The 22691-nt window shown below is 34.7% G+C and overlaps 1 protein-coding gene across 1 annotated transcript; it reads right to left on the minus strand.

The window, feature by feature from the left end:
- Window positions 1–594: 594 nt before the first annotated feature.
- Window positions 595–22474, minus strand: LOC105045234 (uncharacterized). The gene is made up of 11 exons (XM_073257838.1): window positions 22215–22474; window positions 19276–19404; window positions 17706–17857; window positions 16836–16929; window positions 7793–7863; window positions 7622–7728; window positions 4865–4986; window positions 3059–3147; window positions 2018–2077; window positions 1323–1427; window positions 595–1060 (listed from the first exon to the last, which is right to left on the minus strand). The coding sequence occupies exons 1-11, from the start codon at window positions 22390–22392 to the stop codon at window positions 926–928; spliced, it is 1242 nt and encodes a 413-aa protein (XP_073113939.1). The 5' UTR covers window positions 22393–22474; the 3' UTR covers window positions 595–925.
- Between the last annotated feature and the right edge of the window lie 217 nt (window positions 22475–22691).

Consider the following 22691-nt stretch of genomic DNA (forward strand, 5'->3'; position numbering starts at 1 on the left):
CGTATCCTCCGGTAGCTAAAGAAAATGAGTTCAGATTGTATCTTTTGCACAAAAAAATGATTAATCTTCTTTTATGATATAGACCGTTGGATCGTATTCTATATAAATCTTAAAGCACTTTATTTTTTTTTTATCTGAATTTGCACGGCTCTCCATATGGCCACTGTGCACTCCAACAATGCATAAAGGAAGGTGAATCCTTCTTCCATGCGAAAGATACAATCTCAGTCCGAACAATATTTGGCACTCAAAGATTGTGCCAAGCCCCGCTCGCTCCACATCAAGGTAGAATAACCATACTGATCAAATAATACCTAACAAGGCTTCGAAGAATGCTGCTGCATGAATGGGCACTTATCCAACCCCCAATGCAAATCGGCCTGTAAGTCACATTTTGATGCGTCTACCTATCCAAAGCCAACCCAGGACCACAAATGCAGGAATTCAGCTTCTGCAGCACCTTAAAATTTCTCATTCACAGCAAAGTTACAGTCTTTATTGAACGCATCCAAATGCTATCGTTTCATAGGAACATGCAATACTGGGGTAAATTTAAGCATCAAGTATCGCACTGGTAGAATACTAGAACATAAATACCTCAATCAATTCCAGAAATTCACTAAAAAAGCACAAATTCTTGACAATTGCTGTTCATTACATTATTTGTTTATCCACAATTTTCAAATGTAACAGTATCGGAATAAAAGGATACTGCCAAATCAAATCAAAATCACAACATGATCCATGTTAGAACATCAAAATCTGGATGGATGATCATGTCATAAAGCTTGGATTTTTGCACAAAACAAGTAATCTTCAGACTCCTTTTGCCTAGCAAATTTTGGCCGAATAAGTTCATAGAACCTTGTAGCTGTTTCTCTTCAGCTTCTGCTTCTCATGTTGATGCCGCCACAACCAACTATTTTCAACTAGTTTGAACAACTCTGCCTTCAAATTTCCTGTTGGTTGAGCTTTCCAGATCCACCGTGACATTGAGCCCCATGTTTAGCAAAGAAGTGACCATTGCGGGAATGTCACTTTTAAAGGATTCAGCTAATGCCTGGCAAGTGCATGCAAAAAGGGGTGCAGAAATATTAATGAGACAGCTGGAAGGGGAGAATTTAAATGCTACCACAAGTCAACAGTAGGCAGTTTTTCCAAAAAAAAAGCCTACCTAATAAAAAAAAAAAGGTAGCATAGGAAGGTTAACAGCAATATTTGAAACTAACAAGAATATAGAGGATATACAACAGAGCTTGAGAATGAAAAGGATCCATATGAACATGGCATGATGTTATGATACACAAACAATTCAGAATAACCTTCTTGTCTTCTTTCTTCTGTCTCTTTATCACCTCCAGTGGCCATTCACTGATCAGCCTTTGTAGCTCATCTGGGATGCGTGACTTCTTCTGGTCAGGCAGATTCTGTAGTATATATCCAGTAAAAATATCAGTTTCATTTTTCTGATAAAAAAATAGGTAGTTAAGAAATGCAAATAGCAGGATAAACGAAAAATAAGCAGAAATGATGGTTTCCAACTTTTGACCATTTCCTGAACCCATTCAATTCAGTAAGTCTTCTAGAAATATGAATTATGAAAGATTAATCTTTTCATTAACTATTTCACATTATAAACTACACAAGTCTAGGGCTTATTAACATTTCAGTACTCTTTTTTTGGAAGTGTAACTTGGTCCCAGTAATAGTTATAGATTTACAGGAATATTCAATACTTATCAGGACCCAACACACCTTTCATGAGAAATCTTGTTCTGATAAATATATTAAGAATGTCATATTGTGCAAATTAACTAAAAGCATTTTGATATCAATGTTTATTTACATGGGGCAAATTCTAATGCTACAATAAGCAAAACATTGCAATAAGCCATATGGCTCAACAAAAAAAAAAAAAAAAAAAAAGCTGTACCCTCATAAAAATTATATCTTACTTCACTATCAATGTAAGTAATCGATCCCATATCTTAAAAAATAGTGTGTGAAATGTTCCAACCTGGTAAAGAAGATGAATAGTGGCAGCTGCACTCTCAGGATTACGTTCAAGTAGAAATCCCTGAAAAGGACTATAAGTTAAGCAGCAGAAACAAAGAAAATAATGAAATATAGCAGACTTCCATAGTGCAATATTTTAAGAATCTACGGAATCAATAATTCTAAAATTAATCTATATATTGCTTGTCTCTTCAATGATTAACCAACATAATAGAGATAGTTATACCCTGGTACTTGTTTGGAATAGTTTACTATTCACAATATAGCTATATGTTCATTGGACCTAGCAGCACAAGTTGATGGGACATGAATGGGAGAAACATGCAAAACTTTGAAATATGTCAAAAATTCCAGGCAATGTTAAAGTGGAAATTTTTTTGAGATTGGTGAAAGCCTGACATTGGCAAGGACAAAAAGCAGTAGTCAGATGGAAGACTTTGAAGTTGGGATGCCTGGAATGGTTAGATTTGGGATGGCTATTGAGCTCACCATGATGATGTCCAGGTTACTATTATATTCAATGTGTGAGAATTAGTTGCCGTACTAGAAAGGCAAATTCTGTTAAATGGGTGTCTGCAGGTTTAGCATATGATGTGCATGTCAAAAAATGGACTAGTGGCACGTAGTTGCCTATTAAACAATAGACTGATTTACAGAAAAAATACAGGCTGTCAAATAGGGGAAAGGCTCAGATGCTACCCAAGTATCATCCTGATGATGTTACCCAGAGTGAATTGCACTCATTATAGGGTGACAAGGCTCCAGTTGGTGACACATCCTTTTAATTACAGACTGCCAAATGTCAGTCCTAAATTTTAGCAGATAAATTCGCCAATCAGAGCCAACACATGCTAAATCAACAATAAGTAAAAAGTTGTACCAGTACCTCGGGAAGCTACAGGAGTACCATGTAACCCATTCCCATCAAATAAAATTTAGTAATTAAACCAATAGGTTGACCAAATTAAAGGGTAAAAGGTTACAGTTATGTTGGTTACCATGACTACAATCAAGGGGTTTGCCATTTGATAAGAATTATTACCTTAGCACATGAAAACCCACTTGCAAGAGTTTGCCCTTTTACAGATTTTGCTCTTAGCTTCTCAATTTTCCATATTGAGTGAGCATCTCCTGTGAAAAAAATCACAGAGAGATTAATTTTTAGAATACCAATTTTTCCAGAGATGATGACCAAGTTAATATCCAATATGGATTACATTATCATCATTTAGTAATTTAAATTTTGTAGAGTGATCTATAAAACAAATATATTTGATACAAATACACAGTATATGTAACTATGGTTAAAACAAGCAACATATATGTAAGCAAAGTACATGCATGCATTTCTGACCATATTTAAGTTTAGCCAAATTAAATTAAAATTTGACATATATCCCTTTTCTAAAAAGAATGAACTGTAGAACATCAGCAAATAAACAAGTCCTGTCCTCCACATTAGGCATAGTCTTCCAGAAATAATAGCTAAGGTCCATAACCAATACAAGGGTTTTGATTTACTAATCTGATAATCTATAGCCCAAAAAAAAAAAAGGATTAGAAGATCTGCTCAACTGTCTCTGACGTAAGGATATATTCATCCCATTTGACACAGTGCAACCAGATATGAAAAGGTTGCAACGCACCTATGTACCTGCCTAATAATCTGACCTGCCCTGCACTAAAATTCAACCTACTTCAGAGGACAACAAACACCTGACCAGGGTGCACATGGAACATGCCTACACAACCAGGCCCTGAACAGAGACACTAGGGTCCAAAAACCTAGGCAGCACTAAGAACATTCATATATCTTCATTTGTTTTAGTTTTCGACTTGCTTATTCTTTGCAAACTTAATCTTAATTTCCAAATATGTTTGGAAACCATCTTACCGCTCTTCGAGTCAAATTTTAAATCATTTCCTGAATAACACTTTTAGAAGAGAAGGAAGCCACCTGAAGGTTCTAACTAGAAATCTAAACAGCACTGTGCAGATTGCATATTCACTCATGTCAATTTATCAATGGAAGCATATAGCTTTTTGACCAAATCATGCACCTTCATCTGCAAAAAAAAGATATAATATGGAAGATAATGTGTTGTGTTGTATTGAAATTTACACACACACTCAAATTTGTTGTCTTGATGATATCTATTAAGGTCATGTACCTTGAACAATAAAAGAGTCTTATATAAATCGTTTGCTGATCCCTAAAGTCAAACAATAAAAAATATTAAACTTGGATACTTGTAATAGATGTTGATTGTTAAGGTCGCAACTAACATGACAAGATTGTTCTGCATTGGCTTCTTTGCTGGTAATTGTGCCTCAAAGATGTGTGTGCTTCTTTATAGCAATCTTTCAAGTCTTTGTTCTACGTCTAGACTCTTTCCAAGTTTAGGGAAAGCTAGGTCATGGCTCCGGGTTTACATGTGCTTAGACACCTTAGATTGTGACATTACAAAGGAACATTTCTCTCATAGCATCCAGTTATCCACAATTTGCGCCAGGCCTTTCATTTTGGCAAAGTTGATGAGTCAAGGAATTGGAAAAGGTGAGATATTACAGATATTCTTAAATTTGTTGTGGGTAAAAGAAACCTTAATAGTACCTACAAAATAATAAGTTACAAAGCGCAAAACAATTCAGAAAGGGGTATCTTATTGTAATCATGTTTACTTCCAGAAAGGGGTATCTTATTGTAATCATGTTTACTTCCAGTGTCGCATAGAACTTCATATTGTACACTTTCCACATTAATTTGACCTCAAGTAATATTAATACTAAAGATCATGTCAATGAAACTTTTCATGTTTTACCAACAATATGAATTTAGACACTGTACCAATTTTAGCAGCAAACTCCATCCAAATGTCAAATGAGGTTCGGTGCAGTTTCACTCCAGCCTTGATAAATCTTCTTGCATATTTTGAGATCAAATCCCATTTATTTGTATTGTAACAGATGCTGTACAGGATTTTGAAAAATAAGGAATAGCATTTTAAGAAATTCAATTAAGATTTAGAAAGAAAAACACTTCAGCTTCTAAAATAAACAGCAGAATGGTAATAGACTAGCAATATAGGAATTCCGTAACCTTGATCAATACTTAAAATCTAAATACATGAAAAGTTAAAAAGCAATTCCCTTGTAATATTATAGTAGTGAAGCAGATACAAGTTCCATTGAAATAAGTGATACAACATTTAGACTTAATTAGATAATAAAAAAAGGGCACATGACTAGCATAATTCTATAGTCTAAGAAACCTAGAATCCCATAACAACAACAGATTCTACATCATGATGCTCACCAAATAACATGGATTCAGATCACTGCATTTTGTCCCAATATTGTTTGGCAACAAAATGATTCCTTTGATGTTGGAGGCACACTATGGCATGAAAAGAGATGCAAGCTTGTGAACAGCTAGATCAAGAAACTTAGGCCCCATTCAACATTCCTGTAGCTGCTAGAGCTTTTGTCTGCAGAGCTTTAGACCCTAGAACTTTTACTAGTAAGGCTTTTAATAAAAAGCTTGCTATTTAGTAAGTGCATTTCCCAAGTGTTGTAGAACAACATTTGTTGGGTAACCAAGCAAAGAAAATGCTTTTAGTATCAAGAATAATTAAAAAGGACATGCACAATGCTTTCAATCATCTATGTGTACTAGCAAAAACTGTTGTTACAAAGTATTACTAATTTATAAATTATTTATTTTGATATTTAATCTAAATAATATAAATGGAAATAAATTATTATATTTATTTTAAAATATAATAATTTTATAATATTAATATATAATGATAATATTATAAAAACATAATAACATTATATTATTATAACATAATTATTTTAATATAATATTAATATTTATAATAATATAATATAATAATGTAGCACATTTTGTTGTTATTATGTCATACTATAAAAAATTGTTATTATAAAGTTTTGTTAACTTATGTATTATTTTTTATTTTAACCTAAATAAAGTATACTTACTTTTATGTTGGATGACCAAGTAACAAAGGATGTCTTAATAGCAAACCAGATTGTTCTTGATTCTAACGGTAATATAACTAGTTGACTTGGTTCATACTCCTTTCTTCTTGCAGTCCATCAATCTCTAAATACTCAGGAGGACGATCCTCATCATAATATTGAAACTCAAAATCCTCAATTATGTGATTATGACAATAAAAAAACATCGAATTAAATAATTGCAATAAAAAATATTTTAAATTAGTCTTTAAAGAAAATTCAATTGTCAGGACATAGGTCTATCAAGTGAGCCCCAAAAAAAAAAGCTTTCCAACTTATCTCAAGTAGAGCTTTTGTCCAAAACCTCTAAACTTGGAGCTTATCCCTTGTAGACCTTTCTCAACTTCTGCAGGAACTAGAAAGCTAATTCAAAATTTTTACCAAACACCTCAAATTATCCAAAAGAGCTTCTAGCCCTCTAAAAAGTGCTTTTTAGCCCCCTAAAAGGGATGCCAAATGGGGCCTAATAGTACACTTAGGCAAAACTTATGAATCTAGATCTCTTTCTTTTTTTTTGTTAATGAGATATATGACAAATCAAGAACTAATATGTTCAACCAATTAGGCTTCAGCATAATCACTTTTTTTTCTTAAAAAATTGATTGAATGACTCCTGCATTCCTTGATCATGTAAAACAATGTACAGCTGATGTAAAATATATAATCACACGATATTTATTAATATAAGTGAGCAAAGTAAATTCAAATACATCGCATAATACTGCAGCCGGTGAAACCAAAATATAAAAAGTGGTTATACTTTAGTTATGCATGTAATTTGCAAGAAACAAATATTCAAATATGAAGACTTATAAGCGCCAAGGAAATGGCTGTGGATAAGGACCAATTCACATATCAGATCCATAAAGATGACCCAGAATATACAGCATAAAGTTTGTTTTAATATTAATATACTATGGTTACCAATAAGACACATCTTAAGAATGAATATATGTGTAAAATTTGATATGTTTGATAACCCAATGATCAAAGCATATACTTTTAACAAAGGAAGTAAGAAAAGATTTATTGTATGGGAACCAAAAAACTTTTGCTATTACTGGGCAATGTCAAGAGATGGATCAATTATGGTAGGCTTAGGAATAGCACTGTGAAGGATAAATGATGGAGCTTCCGTAACATGGTATGGTCATGTGCAGCAAAGACTAGAGGTGGTCCTAGAAGGAAAGAGACTCGGACTTTACAAGGACATCAAAGAAGCAAGAAGAAAGATATATAACAACTGGGTATAAGTTTCACAAAGAGTATGAATAGGTTCTATCAAAAACAGGACAAAGCCCTACCAAGAATGACTTGTGAAGGGTACATGAAATTTTAACCAAAAAAATGAAAAGCTGCAACTCTCATTGCTATGGTTAATAATTCTGTTTTACTCCATAGGACCCAAAATTGAGGTACTGATGAATTTTAGGTGCATAAAGACCTACCACTTTTATCGGCTGTAAAATACCATTATGTAATCTCTTGTACCAAAATGTAGATCAAAACATGCATGATGCCTAAGAAAGAATGATAACTGAAAGCTACAGATTTATTATACCTGAAGACTATGTCAGCAGTACCCGGTTGCAGAGGCAATGAGTTCTTTTGCAGGACATCCATAATCTTTACCATGAGTTTAGCATCATTATGCTCTTTAGCATGCAGCTGCCGCAGAAAAATCATTACTATTTAATCTGTTGAAGAAAAATCTGTCCATATAATCAATTACCAGTAAATAATGAGCAGAACCGATGGTTGGAGTTAGTCCATAAACATTATGCTTCCGTAAAGCCTTCAACCCTGCATATACAAAAGAAATGCTCATTACAATAATGACAACCATCAAGCTTGTCCCGACAATGTAGGAAAAAAAAGCTCATTAAAGACCACATATTTACGCCAACTTCAATTAAAACTAATTAACTAAGAGATTTCATATGTCAAGATTATCTTTATCTCTAACTATTTAGAATACATCAGAAGCCACTTTAAGCAAGAATTCATATATTAAACCATGATATATAACAATTAAAAGCAAAGAAAAAACCAAAATTTTTTGCTTGTGATCAACAATTTGGATCATTTGTAGGCCCAGTACTGCCAATATCATCTATTTTGGATCCACATAATGCAGATAGAAAACCAGCAAAAGAGTCCTATGACTGGATATTAGTCATTTCAAATATCAATACCAAAAGTGACTCTCAAGTTAGATTACTCACCATGTTCTTAACTAGCATAGATCCACACTAAAATTATTCTAGTAGGATTTTAGACAACTCTCAGACTTGATAGAGCACAGCTAAAGCAATAGACGTAAGACAGGACACTACCAGACAGGAAGAGGCTAAGTTGCTTATCAACCCTGCATCTCATTGTTTACATAGTGATTCCACAAACTTAGATGAATATTTCTTTTTCATATTATTTTATTCTGTCTTATATTGCTACAAAAATAATCAGTAATAATTTTGGCAGAAAAATATGTAAGTATTTAAGAAGTTTAACCCTCTCCTAGCAGGCATACAAAATGTTATTGATCAAACCCAAATTTCTATCCAAGTTTCTTTTGACCCTGACAGGGACACCACCACAATGCTCCTCTAGGAAAACATGAGAGAGAGAGAGAGATTGGCTTCATTAAAGCAATGCTCCTTTTAATTGTTAAAAACACTTTCTAAATTTGATAAAATGAAACTTTACAGCATGCCAATACTTTTGATAGAAAGTAAGAGGTTAAATTCTTGTACTTTGTAAGTGTCCAACAAGAAAACCACAGACAAGCAAAAAAGGCAGGACTGCAATACAATGCTTTGCCTGCCCAACCAATTTCTAATGCATACCTGAATTTGTATGATGTTGACTTGGGATCATGTCAAAGTTGAGACATTTAACTTATTCCACACAAAGTTACCATTTGAATCTCCTTGTTTAAGGCTTCACCTTAAACTCATTCAAGCTTGAATAACAAAGATTTCAGCATGTTAACCTAACCAGTTCAACCTTAAAACCTATTTCCACCAGAAAAACCTTAGAACCTACATATCTTGCTATATTTCCATCCTGGATATAGTATCAATGTTTCAGGAATCAATTCAATTCGTATCTTCCATCAACTTTTCTATCCTTTTCTCATTAAATGCCGCAAGTGCATTTCCAAGTGATTAGGCACATGCCTACTAGCCTACTACTATGAGTTGCCTGCAGATTTCACAATGAAAACTTGTGAAGTTTCAAAATCCTAATTTTCTACATATAAAATGCAGGAAATGAAATTAAAATGTGTTAAGAAAATTCCACAGTATGTTTTCTTTGCTTACAGTACTATTAATTGTTCTAGATTTCCAATTTCCTAAGAGAAAAAAATATCTGCATATCCCTGATGAAAACAAAGTGAAGTAAATAGACAAGTGTTTCCATACCTGAAATGAGACCACATCCTAACAAGCTGAGAACATCCTAGACAACTAAGACCCTGTTTAGATGCACTGTGGGAAAAAAAAAAAATCTAAAATGGGACTCGCAATGCACGAGGCTTCAGCCATTGTAGGATCTTGGGAGGGTCAGATTAGCAACCTTACCCCCACATGCATGGAGACTGCCTCCATGTTTCGAACCCATAATACCAAGGTCACAATGGAGCAACCTAACTATTGAGTCAAGGCCTACCCGCTATAAGCTCGAAAAAGAATTCTAGGGAATGAAAATTCTCTGATTTCATTCCGAAATTCCATTTTCTCAACTATTTGGATGTAGTCAAAAAAATCCTAGGAAATTTTTTCCTCACAATTCTCTCATTCTCAATCCATTCCTCCAGTCCAACAGGCCCAAACCCTCAAACCTCACTCCACACACCACAAGCACCATCACCACCACAGCTGCCACCACCAATCACTACCAACATCAACATGATGACAACCACCACCATCACTATCACTAGACTTGCCACTATCACGACACTTATCACCATCACCACCTCCTCCATCGCTAACACCAACACATTCACCAACGCATCGTCATCACCACCACCACCACCACAATCATTACCATCACCACAATCATGACCACCATTATCACTACCATCCCTGTCATCTCAAAGACCATCATGACCATAATCACCACTCACCACCACTACGAGTGGTGGTAATGGGATGATGGTGGTGATTGGGAGTTGAAGCAAGTTGAGGCAACCCATGGACAGAAGTTAGGGTGGACGAAGACAAAGAATAAGGCAAGAGAGAGGGAAAGCTTCAGGGTTGCAGAGTCATCAGCTAGTTTGATGAACTAGCTGTCATCACCACATAAAGGTCAGGTTGTTGAGTAGGGGAGTGGGAGGAGCAGGAAGGAAAGGAGGCTCAATTATGGTGCAATCTAGTTCCGCCAGCATACCTTTCACCATCGCCGGCGGATGGTGAAACATGGAGCAATGAGCTTGGGGAAGAAGCAAGGTGAAAAAAAAAATGCAGCTGCAAGGTAGGATGGGTAGGAGAGGACAAGTGCAATGAGGTTTTCTATTTTATTATTCTGCTTGGAGTGGAGTGTGGAAACAATGCAAAATCAGGGCTATTTGGTGTTGGATTATGTTCTGAAATTTGATCTAAATTTCATAAATTTGATTCAATCAAAGAACAAATAATAATGAATTAAATTAAAATTGAGCTAAAAAAAATGAGTTTCGGGAAATAGCCTGGTGAGGCGTGCAATGCACTGTCCTAGAGTAGCTTTAGCCCCTCCACGTGCGAATCTCCGGCAAAGCTTCTCTAGCGATACAATACCTCAGATTATCCTGATCTCTCCGATTGCACAGTCTCGGAGTGCTTGATTGAACGTCAATCCGGCTTTCAAGATCCCAATTTAAGAGAAAATAGGAAGGAAAAATGAAGAGAAAATATCTCTATTAGAGTTGTTACTTTTTGTGTAAATCAGTAATTCTCTTTTACAGAGTACGAGGAATCATTGAACCGTTGTGGGAAGTTCTCCTTTTTAGGAACGCACGATCCCACTTGTCCACTTCGTGCCGAGGGAAGCGGATATGGTTATCTTTTCTCAGATAAGAGATAGAAATTTATATATAAATTAAATTTTAAATTAAATATTTTGAAAATCAAATCTCCAACATTCGCCCACTTAATTTAAAAATTTAATTAAAAGAAAAGGAAAAGAAAAATCCTCAAATTTTAAAAACATATAAACAATTAAAGTCATTTACAATAATTAAAATTAAAAGATATCAAAATTAATTGAGATCCTTATTCTGTGCATTCGACTATAGGTACCTTTCGGTTTGAACCTTAGCTTAGTGTTGATTGCATACATCCGCGGGCACTTGATGGACTAAGCCTTGAATCAAGCAGATGAAACGGATTTCTACAAATTACATACAGAACAGCCGGTTTCGTTCAAAGCAGGAGTGTGCTTTTGATGGCCATGCACAAGTATCGAATCATGTGTGTTTTAGAAATCAGCCCAAATTCCATAGTCACGGCCTTACGACTTCACACACTTAGTAGGTCCTAATAAGGGTGTAGGTAAGGTAACACCTTGCCTCATGGGTCTCAGAACCATTCAGAGCTTTAGCTCCTCATCCACCGTCGCGTAGGGACAGAAAAATAAAAAGGGTGCTCCTCACAATAGTCATACATTTGGTTTGTTTCTACCCATTGACCTTTTAAGTTGGGTTCCCACCATCGATGACTTCTATTATGGGCTTAACTTCATCCCCCTCGACGACTCTAGGACCACTGTCCTAGATAATCCTTTTGTCAGTTGATCAACAATGTTTTTTATTGATTTTACAAATGACAGCGATATCACATTTTGTTTAATTAAACCTCTAATATATTTGTATCTCATTTTCATATGTCGACTCATCTTTACATCAGAATTTTTTTGTACACATTTATCTAACACTACTCTAGAATCACAATGTATTGATATTGGTGGAATTGGACGTACACAAGTGGAATATAATGCAAAAATTTTCTTAGCCATTTTGCTTCACTAACAGTGAGGTCAAGTGCTATCGTTTCAGATTCTGTAGTGCTTCTAGCTACCAATGACTGTTTAGTTGATTTTTAGAAAATTGCTGCACCTCCTAGGATAAATACATATCCTAAAGTGGACTTAACATCTAAAGTATCACTAATCCAATTTGCATCGCTATAACCCTCTACGACTGGAGGATAACCAATAAAATGTAATGCATATGAAAGAGTGCCTTTAATATAAGCAAGCACTCTTTCAAGTGCAATCCAAGCCTCTCTGCTTGGGTTACACAAATATCTACTTAGTCTATTTACAGCAAATGCTAGATCCGATCTTGTAAAATTAACTAAAAAACCTAATGACCCTATAATTTGTGTATATTTATCAGCACAAACAGGATTACCTGTATTTTTCTTTAGATCTTTAGATGAACAGAAGGATTAAAAGGAGTACCAACAGGTTTTAGATCAAAGTACCCAAATTTCTTTAGTAATTGCTCAGCATAATGCTCTTGTGATAAGATTATCATATTGTCTTTTCTAATAATTTTTGTACTTAGGATTACATTTGCTTCACCTAAATCTTTCATTTCAAAATTTTGTATTAATAAATCCTTAACAAATTGGATCACATCCATGTTGGTTCCAAATATTAATATATCATCTACATATAAACACATTATTACAACTTGATCACCTATTCATTTACTATAAACATATTCATCAGACATATTAATTTCAAATCCATTTGAAATTATTAAATTGTCAAATTTTTCATGCCATTGTTTAGGAGCTTGCTTAAGACCATATAAAGATCAGCTTAATTTGCAAACCTTATTTTTTTGACCTGAAATTATAAATCCTTCTGGTTGTACCATATAAATTTCTTCCTCTAATTCTCCATTTAAAAATGCGGTTTTAACATCCATTTGATATATAATTAATTTATGAATTGAGGCTAGAGCTAAAAGTGTTCTAATTGTTGTAGTTCTAGCTACTGGGGCATAAACATCAAAATAGTCAACCCCAGATTTTTGGATAAATCCTTCAGCTACTAATCTGGCTTTATATTTTTCTACGGTACCATCTGGTCTTAATTTCTTTTTAAATATCCATTTACAACCTATTGGTTTACATCCTTGAGTTAGATCAGTTAAAGTCCAAGTTTGATTTTCTCTAATTGATTGAATTTCATTTGTTATAGCTTCTTTCCAAACTTCAGCATTTATAGATTTCATAGCTTCTTCATGAGTTAAAGGTGTATCTTCTACTAGCATTATATAAAAGTCTTCTCCATAATCTTTAGGTATTCTTGCTCTTTTACTTCTCCTAGGTTCTTCATCTTCATCTTCATTTTGATCTCTAGGTCTAATTCTAGGATTTGAAATTTGAATATTTGATTGTATATTATTATTTATGTTTGTTTTATATGAAAATTTATCTTCAAAATAAATTGCATCTCTAGACTCTATAATTGTATTATTTGAAATTTCACTTATTTCAGAATTAATGACTAAAAATCTATTTCCACTACTATTTGTTGCATATCCTATGAAGATTGCATCAACTGTTTTAGGTCCTATTTTATTTCTTTTATTCTCGGATATTTTTACTTTTGCCAAACACCCCCACACTTTAAGAAATTTAAATTAGGTTCTCTCTTTTTCCATTGTTCATATGGAGTTTTATTAGTATGTTTTGGAGGTGCTCTATTTAAAATCATACTGGCAGAAATTAATGCTTCCCCCCACAAGTTTTCAGATGTGCCAGAATTTAAAATCATTAAGTTTATCATATCCATTAGAGTTCGATTTTTTCTTTTAGCTACTCCAGTTGATTCAGGTGAATATGGAGCAGTGACCTCATATATAATGCCATGCTCTTGGCAGAACAGAGCGACATTATCCGAGGTGTACTCCCACCTCGATTAGATCTAAGAATTTTAATTTTACTTTGTGTCTGATTTTTAGCTTCAACTTTATATATTTTAAATTTATTCAATACTTCATCTTTAGTTTTCATTAAATATACATAATAATATTTAGAAAAGTCATCTATAGATGTTATAAAATACTTATTTCCTCCTCGATATACTCGACCTGAGTCACATACATCGCTGTGAATCAATTCAAGTAAATCAAAGTCTCTATATATGGTTCTAAAAGGTTGACAAGGAAGTTTCGCTTGCACACAAATTTGACATTTATCTTGGCTTGTTTCTATTTTTGGAATTTAGTTTAATTTTGTCATATTCCTTAATGATTTATAATTTATATGTCCAAGTCTAGCATGCCAAATTTGAAAAGAACACTCAATATTTAAAACAAGAGAATTTGTATTTACATGAGAATAAATTACATTCAGCTTAAACAAACCATTACATAAAAATCCTTTCCCTACAAAATTTATTCCTCAACTAATTACAATTTTATTACATTCAAAAACTAGCGTGAAACCTCTTTGAACAAGTAGGGATCCATTTATTAGATTTCTTCTAATTTTCGATACATGATAGACATCGTGAAGGGTCAAGGACTTGCCAGAAGTCAACTTCAGATCCACTCGACCAATTCCCGACACGATAGCAGAAGCACATGTGCCAAGAGTCACAGTTCCTCCACTTGGGACCTGATAGGTGGAAAACCAAGAGCGATCAACACGCACATGCACATTAGCCCCGATGTCAATCCACCAATCATTAACATCTAAGATCATATTTATTTCTGAAAAATAAGAAACAGACCTGGATACCATCTCAATGGTACAAGGTCCAGCAGTCAACATATGGACAAAAGGTTGTGCAGATTTGGATGATTTTTTATTTGATGCTTAGGGAGACGTCTTCTTATAGAAGCAATCTTTGGCAACATGGTTCGCCCTGCCACACACATAGCAGCACCGACTCCCACCATTCCCCTCAGCATGAGTTCTTTTATTGTTGCTGATGTTATTATTATTATTATTTTGGTTATAATTAGTCCTATAATTATTGTTATTATTATAATTAAAACGTCTTTTATTAAATCTTCCTTTTTTATTGAAATTATTTCCATTTTGATTTTTCTTTGATTTAGAATTTCCTTCCAAATTGGCTGTTTTTCTTCTTTCTTTTCTTTTGTTCTATTTTTCTCCTCAATCCTAATAGAGTTTAGGACATTATTTAAAGTTAATTCACCTTGAATATGGTTTAGGTTGTGAACATGAGATGAACAAGAAGGTGGTAATTTGTCAATTAGGCTAGCTACTATGTAATTTTCATCTAAAGTCACACCACTAGACCTAAGTTGTTCCACCATTAATTCAAATTTATTTAATTGCTCAATTATGGATTTATTTTCTACCATCTTATATTTTATAAAATCAGAAGCTTTAAATCTTTTTTGTCCTGGATCTAATTGACCATACTTATCTTCTAAAATTTTCCACAGTTCTTTGGCAGAAGTCATATGACAATATATGTCATACAATTTTTCATTTAAAGTACTTAATATTCTATTCACACAATGATAATTATTCATGTTAGGAGTAAGAACAGGTGTGGACGGTGAAGCTTCTGTAGTGGGTGCGACAACTTGTGCAGATCTATGACCTCTACGATGGTTTGTCGACGGAGGTGCCACAACATGACCCACGCTCGAACTTGTCTCATTTGGATCAGAAATAGCAGAGAATAATCCCATAGTGAGCCAGAATTTCATTTGATTCTGCCACTGACGAAAATTTGTTCCATCAAACAGGTTTGGTTTTGCCGAAACAGTGTCGACCATTACAGTTCTCAACATATTTTCCATATACTAAAATAAATAAATAAATAAATAAAGCAAATAAATATTTCTACTCTACTGCAGAAAATAAATTGATAATAAAGAAAGATAACAAGTTATTCCAAATACTAAAATTAGGTTAAAAACAAATCACAGAATTTTGAATTCTAGATAAAGCTACTCTAGATTGTTGTATGATGTTTGGGAATTTGATCTAAATTTCATGAATTTTGATTCAATCAAAGAACAAATAATAATGAATTAAATTAAAATTGAGTTAAAAGAAATGAGTTTCGGGAAATAGCCTTGTGAGGCGTGCGATGCACTGTCCTAGAGTAGCTTTAGCCCCTTCACGTGTGAGTCTCCGGCAAAGCTTCTCTAGCGATACAACACCTCGGATTATCCTGATCTCCCTCATTGCACGGTCTCGAAAGAGTGCTTGATGGAACGTCAATCCAACTTTCAAAATCCCAATTCAAGAAAAAATAGGAAGGAAAAATGAAGGGAAAAGATCTCTGTTAGAGTTGTTGTTACTTTTTGTGTAAATCAGTAATTCTCTTTTATAGAGTATGAGGAACCATTGAACCATTGTGGAAAGTTCTCCTTTTTAGAAACGCACGAATCCCACTTTTCCACTTCGTGCCGAGGGAAGCACATATGGTTATCCTTTCTCAGATAAGAGATAGAAATTTATATATAAATTTATATATAAATTTAAATTAAATATTTTGAAAATCAAATCTCCAACAATCCGTACTTCATAAGAGGTATCCAAAGAGCAAATTGTAAATTTTGCAATAGGGTTCAAAAAATCCAGAGTACTAAGAATATTTGCAGGTCCAAACACCCCTTGATTTGGTATCAGCTATGAATGCTTACTCCATAACTTTCTAAAAACATCATAGCAGTCAATAGTTTATGTAACTTTGCATACAGGAGCAGTTATGATGAAACAGTTGTGCACGACAAATATCTGGAAGTGAGTTGTCTAACTTCGCACATTATACTAAAGCCAATGGCATACCATATTCAAGGGCACCTGCATGAGCACAAGCCTCAGAAACTCTCATACAAAGATGGCAATTGAAATTTGCATGTATGCGAAGGTTTGACAATCTCTGCAATCAAAATACAATTATGTCAGTTACCATTTTAATTAATATAATTATTTTAATTATCTACTTTAATACTAATGTGCACATTTATAAATGTTGATGCACATTAATCACCGTAACAATATCATATTCCACCAATGCCTGTGATATAACATCTTCAGCAACTACAATATGAGTATCAGGACAAGGTTAATTGTGTAATGAGAATTCCTGAACCCCACCCCACCCTACCCACAAAAAAAAAAAGGAAAAAACACCATAATCATTGTTGTTTATCATTGTTACAAGATTGAAGTATTATCAAAGCACAAATTACGTCTCCGCAACAAATTAAAATTAAATTTTGCCAGCATGTACTATCCATCTCCCATCCCTCTACACACTCTTTTTCTATCCATTTCCAAGACCACAATCATCATAATCAGACTCATTGCCAACATCCCTCTCATCAACAAATATAACATGGAATCCCTCCCCCCACCACCCCAAAAAAAAAAAAAAAAAAACTAAAATCCCCAAAACTAACACTACTGAGTTATCATGATATCAGCAATGCAATTAAAAATTACAGAAAGCCTTTTCTTCACCATAACTTCATTTCTTATCATATAAAATGCTAATACTACAATCTTGATGTCTGAGGTGTTAGGAGTGCAACCGCAAACCAGCAACTCATGCACATATTCAAAGTGTTCTAGAACAAGCATAGAGAGGAATACAAACAAGCCAATGGTGAAGATGAGCAAATATAAACTAGTGAGAAATTGAACAGCACTAACAAATATCCGGAGCTTCTGCAACATCTGAAATAGAAGCTTTATATCCTCCTGATTGGCAGAGTTGCTAATTAGTGACCATAACCAAGCATTTGGAGGCATGGTACGAGCTTCAACAGACTTGGACATTTTTTGATATAGCTCCCGTACAATCTCTGCAGTCAACATCAAAAGAATGCATTCAGTAGACCTTGAAAAAGCCTCATATATAATATTTGCTATGGAGAAAACATTTAAGTACAAATCCATTATAAAGTTAGAGGTCGTTACATGAATGCAATGATACAATTAACAAACAATTTTAACCAAAATCATATGTAACGTTAAATATTGAATTACTAATTAACAAAGGAGATGATATCATAACTAATTAAAAAAGCTGAATTCAAAAGAGATTAAACATAACAATGCAGTCAAAAGCCCTAAACTTAATAGTGCAGTTGACTGGGTGGCCTCCTATGTCACTAAGCACACGGGATTGTCACTAGATTGTTCGGATGTCATTCCACATGCGCTCCATTATTTGATGTTGTCAAATGCTTCTGGCTGTATCTAGACTAGGACTTCCTAAGGTAGCCGGTTTCAACCAAAAAAGAAAAAAGTTTAAATAACTTAAATCAGAACCTCAACTTTGTTTTAGCTAGATATAAGTCAGCTAAACCTAGACAAACTATTCCTTTGACCACTTTTATCATCAGCTTCGACATGATCTAGGGGACAGACCATTTAGTTGACAATGAAGTATGGCTATACTTTGTCCCAATAGTATACAAGGTCTGATCAAAACCACTTCTCATACAATACAGAGGTTTTTTAGACCGCCAAGTTCCCTTTTTAGATGTTTTACTTAAATGAGAAAGTATGTCTCCAACAAAGTGTAAATTCATGGATTCCAAGGACACCTGTTGTGCAAAAAAATTACATTTCTTTCATTCATCATGATGTTTTCAATTATTTTGATGATAACTCAACCGACACAAATCACCAAATTTTATCTTTCTGATAAAGTTGATCTTAATTCTGGAGTTGCATCAGCATGAATTAATGAGTGTCGTGCTACTTGAAGAAAAATGATATTGAACTAGTATGATTTTCCACTCCTCAAGCTAAACACAGCAAATGAATGATTAATGCAGTCATAAACAGAAGATGACAACCATAAGCCCATGGGGTAGCTTGAGGGTGCACCATCACTACTCTAGTCAAATGATACATCTCATTTCCAATTCCCAGAATACAGGATACAGACTCAAGCCAGCTATTCCAGGTTCAGGTACGCACTCTTGAATGTGATGCACCTATACAATGAAATCTTGACTCATGGAGATAGCAAAAGCAGACAGTTGGATAGCAGGATTATCACTTTATTAAATATGAAGAGTCAAAATCTATTCAAATTATAGCTCTTATCATACATCATAGAGGATATAGTTAAGTGTGGGTCTACAAAGTACATTTTTCAGCAGGTTAATAATCCCAATATCTATAATACAAGCATCTCAAGCTACAAATTATTAGTTATCAAAGCACAAGGGGAATAAAATACCAGAATAGAAAAACAGATGAAATGAACCTGTAGGTTGTCCAGCCTCCTTATTTGCCACTGAAGAAAAAAAGGCACGAACCATAGGAGAGCACAGTGGGTGATGTACCAATTGTTGAAACATAGTGGTTGAAGGTCGTGGATCGCCATCGGTAGTTACTACAACAATAAAACAGAAGATTCACAGATTTCCAGACAGAAAAATGTCTAATGAGATGTAACGAAGTCAAACATACTCAATGAGCACGTTACACAGGCAGAACCACCACTGCTAGAATTTCATCATATAGATTACAGGTATTTTAAGTTCACAGTGAAAAGTCATGTGTTTATCTCAAAAAATAAGGGATCAGATGGTAAACAGTTTCTGGGCCCCTTACCATATACTAAAACAGGAACTCAACTAACTTTGACCATTATGGAGAAAACAACAAGAAACAGAAAACTGCACCCAGATCAAGTGATTCAAATTTATGTCAAAACAGCCTCATCATGCAAAGCAAGAAAGTGCTTTATTTGTGAATATAGTTTGATGTTACATAGTTTAATTCCTTATTTAATTGGAAGGTCTTTTGAAGGATTATTTTCAGTCTGGGTTTGTTTTACATATTCTACTTAATCATCCATTACTTCCCAAGGAAAACTCATCAAATATGGGAGGATTTTAAGATTTTCTAGATGAAGTTAAACCTGAAAGATAAAATAACATAAGATATAATAGGGTGGTGTGTTATCAACAACAATGAAGCCTCTGCCTTGTTTCTCAAGAGTGCTTGATGAAGACCATGATAAAGGTGCATCTCTGACTAATGCAAGATAGAAAAGAAGGAAAAGGGAGGGGGGGTCAAATTCCATTTACTTCATTCACTTTGATCTCAACAAAAGAATATGATGTCTGCCCATTATTTTACTGTTCAGTTAGTAAAGAGAAGCCACAATGCATCCAGTAATTTTTCTTTTCTCATCCTTTTTGGTTCAAAAATGTCAGGATTTTATGAGAGAGAAACTATCAGATGGAGAAAGAAAAAAGTAGCAGTCAAGCTCCACAAAACAGAGGAGAGTCCACAACGACAAAAGACTATTTATGTGTTCAAAATCAAGTGCTCATATGACACATGCACCTCTCCATTCAATGACAATCCTTCAATAATTTACTTCCAATGAAAGTACTTAGAGCTAGCAGGCAAAACAGAAAGGCAGGATGATTACTATAAAAGATACTCCAAACTTTGAACAACCAAAGCCAAAAAAAAAAGCCCTCTGGCATCTAGTAGATCCAAAGTCCAAATTCAGCTTCTTCAGACCATCAACCAACAAGATGAACATCAGATGGACCACACTATCCAATTCCTCTTCACAAGCACCATCATCCTCCCAACATGAAGAGATCTTGGCCTACAATTTTCATGTAGTTCACATTACAAATCTAGTATGCATCAAGCACTGCCGCTGGTTTCATGTGTACACTTGGATGATGCTTAATATTTTGTTGCTCATTTTCTTCATGATCTAAACTAAATAAGCCCAGTCCACTCGCAGATGAGAATATTATAGGTACTAGGAATCACCCTTCAATCAAGCAAAGCGACATGAGTTCCCACAAAGAAATGCTGACTGCTTTTTGCCTTAAAATTTTGCTAATATCATCATAAATCTACCCAAGCTGTGACACATTATTTGGCTCCTCTACATGAATTGATGGGTGAACCAATGGTTGAAGATTAAGAAGGTGTGATGGATACTCAGACAAACCATCTTGAACAAACTCTGATTATGAAAACACCATATCCAAATTTTGGAACTCTTTCGCATTAAGCTGTATGCTAGAATGCTGCTTGTAAACAGAATTCAATTCTTGAACTATCCAATCAAGGAAGGCAAGCACAACTTTGAAGGAAATCGAAGAGTTGCTTTTGCGGATACCTAGAAAAATGAAGTTCATTCTTTGATCTAAACCAACCCACTAGAATCATATTTTGACGGATGATGAGAGTAGAAGAAGCATGTGATGCAACTATGGTAGGTCACTTTTAAGAACAGATTTATAACATAAGCAAAATCAATACCTTTAAGGTCATAAGATATTAAAGCAGAAATATGTCTTCTTCATAGGATTATCAACTGACGAACTAATACAGATATCAGAAATTAAAGGATTTCTATTGAAAGTTTGACGTATGTGATAGAACCAAGTAGTGGTTCACATACTGCAGATGTTTCACAAAGAGCAGAAATACAGAAATTGATGTGCCAAAGCATATCCTTTCAATGCAAATGCTCCATTGATCATGTATCTTAGAAGCCAATGATAAAATAGAATAAAATAAAGCTAAATAAAGGATCTCAACCTCATTAACTCTGACAAATAGCTGATTAATATAAATCTTTATAGTAATGAAAGAATATTCGAACTGACCATTTGATCTTGGTTTCTCAGCCAGAATCATTAACATAACAAATTGCAAGCTTTCCATTTAAAGCTATAGTGAACACCAAAAGTCTCAAATATAAGCAATAAGCTGGAGTCCAATCTATTTCAAGATTAAACATTATGAAAACATTCTAAAATTTCTCAATCCTTTTGCAAATTAATCTTAAATTATTGACCAAAGCACAACTTTACACAGGAGGGCCCTGTCATAGCATTCTGAAGGCAAGTTGTTGCACTAGAAACCCGGCGACATGGACACATTTGAGAACAATAGAAACATGAACCAAAAAAATTTCGAAAAAGTTTTATCTCAAACAATTCTTCCCAAGTGTCCTAATCTCACTCTGGTCCTACTCCAAGAATCTAAATCTACAGTTTCTGCGTCAGTCATTCAAGTAAGCTGGTAAAATTTCAACAGGCGAGAAACTTGACATCTTATTTGCCAGTAAAGAGATTAAATGGTCATTGCAATAATTACAGATTTAAGTACAAAAGATTAGAGGGAAAGAAAAGAAATGGAGGACAGAGAAGAGATTACCGAAAGGACGAGGATTTTGAAAGGAGAAGCTCCTTGGCCGCGGCCATTGTCCAGAGAGGGGAAGGCCGTCCACGGCGTCTACGGGATCGCAGAAGCGAGATAGCTGAGGCCGAAGAAGGACGGGGATTCGATCGAGAACCCTCGGAAAGCGTCGAGCGCTCGAGGAGACCTGCATCATTTTGGCGGCCGCCGCGGAGCTGGAGGAGCGGAAGGGGCGTGGAGCCGGGCTTAACCTGGTTCCTGTTATGAGCTCTGGCCCGGCATGATCTTGTTTGGACTTTGACCGGATTCGGGTTAGTTGGGTTTTCTTGGTATGGATCACGTTTCGGCTTCCATCTTACTTGGATCATGAAGGTTGCTCCATTTGGTTGGATTCATTAAGAATTAAAGTTGACAAGTAGACTACTACCAAAAAAGGTTGACAATTAGACTACGATATCATAAGGATTGCGATGGATCTTGGACGGGCGTGGAGGT

This window comes from Elaeis guineensis, chromosome 5 (assembly GCF_000442705.2).
Source record: "Elaeis guineensis isolate ETL-2024a chromosome 5, EG11, whole genome shotgun sequence".
NCBI classification, from domain to species: domain Eukaryota; kingdom Viridiplantae; phylum Streptophyta; class Magnoliopsida; order Arecales; family Arecaceae; genus Elaeis; species Elaeis guineensis.